We start from the raw sequence: 2582 nt of genomic DNA, 5'->3' as shown, positions 1-2582 counted from the left end.
CCTCCCCGCGGACACAGCCGGGAGGCTCTCTAGGGACGCGAGGCCGGGGCCGGGCCTGGTGCCAACGGCTGGAACAGTAGCTCCTCTCTGGAGCCGCAGTCGGACATAGTCACCCCCCTCGGCCATCACTGCCCTGTGACCTGCCGTGTGGTCTGCAGGGACCTCCGGCCCAGCCGCCCTGAGACCTGCTGACGCAGCCGCCCTGGCTCCTGCCCTGTGGGTGCACAGAGGCTGTGGGAGGAGGTGGGTGCGAATTGTCTTCGAAGCTCCCTGCCCAGGTTCAGTGGTAGGTGCTTCTAATTTATTCTTTTATTTTTACTTTTTTCTTTTTCTTTTTTTTCTTTTTACTTTTATCACTTGAGGATATTTTTCCATTGATTTTTAGAAAGAGCGGGAGAGAGAGAGACAGAGAAACACCAATGGATTGGCTGCCTCCTGATGCCCCTGAGCAGGGCCGGGAGCCTGCGACTGAGGTGCGTGCCCTTGACTGGAATCGAACCCGGGACCCTTCAGTCCACAGGCCGATGCTCTATCCACTGAGCGCAACTGGCTGGAGCGGTGCTTATAATTTAAACTCTGCGGGAAATAGCACCTCTGTCCTCTTAAAATGGGCCGCCAGCTCCCGGGCTGTCAGGCTGGTCAGGTCGTTGTACAACACTGCGCCAATGAAATAAGCTCGGGGCGGACTCCGCCTGCAGGGCAGGGAGCAGGGGTAACACAGAACCTTTGATTTTGTTGTTGAGGTGATGTAAACGAAGGGGCCCCATACCGGGTCCCTGTCTCAGCTTGTACAGCAAAGTGGCTAAGATCACAGCTTTGGAGCTGGGCTGACCCACAGGTCCAAATCCTGACTCTGACTGAGAAACAAGGTGACCTTGGGCAGGTAACTTAGCATCTCTGACCCTCAGTTTTCTCATCCTTAAAATGGGAATAATATTACCTACTTCCTGGGTGGGGCCGGATGGGCGCAAAGAGCTCCGGACGGGGTGACTGTTAGGATTGAAATATGTTTCACAAATTGCTTTGTGCTCCTTCCTTCCCTTCCCTGCAGCACCCAGTGTGGCCTTCAGCACTGAATTACCCGCCTGAGAAAAAGTGGGCCGAGGGAATGCCCCGAAGAGTCCCCTCACCTTTCTGAGGCAGAAGCGCCCCTGTGCGGCCTGTCCCTGTCCCCGCCATGCAGACCCCCCCGCCCCCCAGCTGTCCTGCCTCCCTGGCCGGCCAGAGCCTGAAGATGGCCACAGACGTGGGCCCTCTGGAGCTGCCCCCGCTGCAGCAAGCACCCCATCCGATCCATCCCTCAGGTTGAATGTGATCCTGGGAAGAATCACAGTGAAAACCAACCCGAATGTTTCCTGCGGCACATCGTCCCTAAATAAATGTGACCTGTGATGTCATCCTGTCGTCGTCCCCTGGCTGGGCGAGAGGAGTGGAACCCGGAGTCAGCCGAGGGGACTGGGAAAGTTTTGGAGGGTTGGAAGTGGGGTATGAATACACCTCTAAAATGTAAGCCAGCGCTTCTTTAAAACACACACACACACATAATTGATTTTAGAGAGGAAGTGAGAGGGAGAGAGAGAGAATCATCGATGGGCTGCCTTCTGCACGCCCACACTGGGGATCAAACCCAAAACTGGGCATGTGCCCTGACTGGAAATTGAACCCTGACCTCTTGGTTCATAGGTTGATGCCCAGCCACTGAGCCACGCCAGCTGGGCACACCAGTGCTTCTTAACTCGGGCTGGGTGCAAAGTGGCTGGTGGCTCTGCGGAGCCTCACAGAGGCCCCCCGAAAGTCCCGGGTGGAGCGTGGACATTTGTCTCTTTCAGAAGCGACACCCACAGGTTGCCAAGATAAGTAGCCATCAACTTAACTGTTGGTCTGAAATGCGAGGTCCCTATACCTTCTGGTTACCATTACAAGATTCACTACGGTTAGTTTTTAAAATCTCTGGTTCTGAGCTCCGATTTCTAACCTGGGGTCAGCTCACGTCTCCTCTCGCCTCCTGTGGGCCCCTCCTCGTCCTGTCTCCCGTCCTCCCCTTGGGCTGTCAGGGCAGGCGAAGAGGCCGTCATGCTCCTCTGCTTCTGGTACAAGTTCGAGTGGAGCTACCTTTGCAAAGCGTCCTCTAACTCTCACCATCAGCACCCTCTCATCACCACCCACGAGAAGCGCCTCTCTTTCCCACTGTTCTGGGGTCTCCACTCGGAGGCCTCTTCTTGCTCTTGCTCAGCCAGGGCCAAGGGTCATTAAATACCGACTCCTTGCCCTGGCCAGTTCGGCTCTGCCTAGGGCATCGGCCTGCCGCCCGCAGGGTCTGGGTTGGATTCTGACCGGTCTCCCGTACCTCGGTTGCAGGTTCCTGGTCAGGGCTCGCGCAGGAGGCAACCAATCGATGTGTTACCCTCACATCGATGCTTCTCTCTGTCTCTCCCTCTCTCTTCCACTCTCCCTAAAAATCAATGGAAAAATATTCTCAGGTGAGGATTACAAAAAATAAAAAATATTGTCTTCTTACCTTTAACTCTAAATGAAGACAGTGCCAATAGCTTCACTATGTGCATTGAAGGCAAGACCCTGTC

The 2582-nt window shown here is 55.1% G+C and overlaps 1 protein-coding gene across 1 annotated transcript in view; it reads left to right on the top strand.

Moving 5' to 3' along the window:
- The window catches only part of JAML (junction adhesion molecule like), a 38425-nt gene extending 37287 nt beyond the window's left edge, over window positions 1–1138 (top strand). Inside the window, exon 10 of the mRNA XM_006761590.2 lies at window positions 1052–1138. Coding sequence (XP_006761653.1) covers window positions 1052–1138 — 87 coding nt within the window. The remainder of the gene's footprint in view (window positions 1–1051) is intronic.
- The last annotated feature ends 1444 nt before the right edge of the window (window positions 1139–2582 follow it).

Source organism: Myotis davidii, unplaced genomic scaffold (genome assembly GCF_000327345.1).
Source record: "Myotis davidii unplaced genomic scaffold, ASM32734v1 scaffold97, whole genome shotgun sequence".
Classification (NCBI taxonomy): domain Eukaryota; kingdom Metazoa; phylum Chordata; class Mammalia; order Chiroptera; family Vespertilionidae; genus Myotis; species Myotis davidii.
This window is presented reverse-complemented; position numbering and strand designations above follow the sequence as displayed.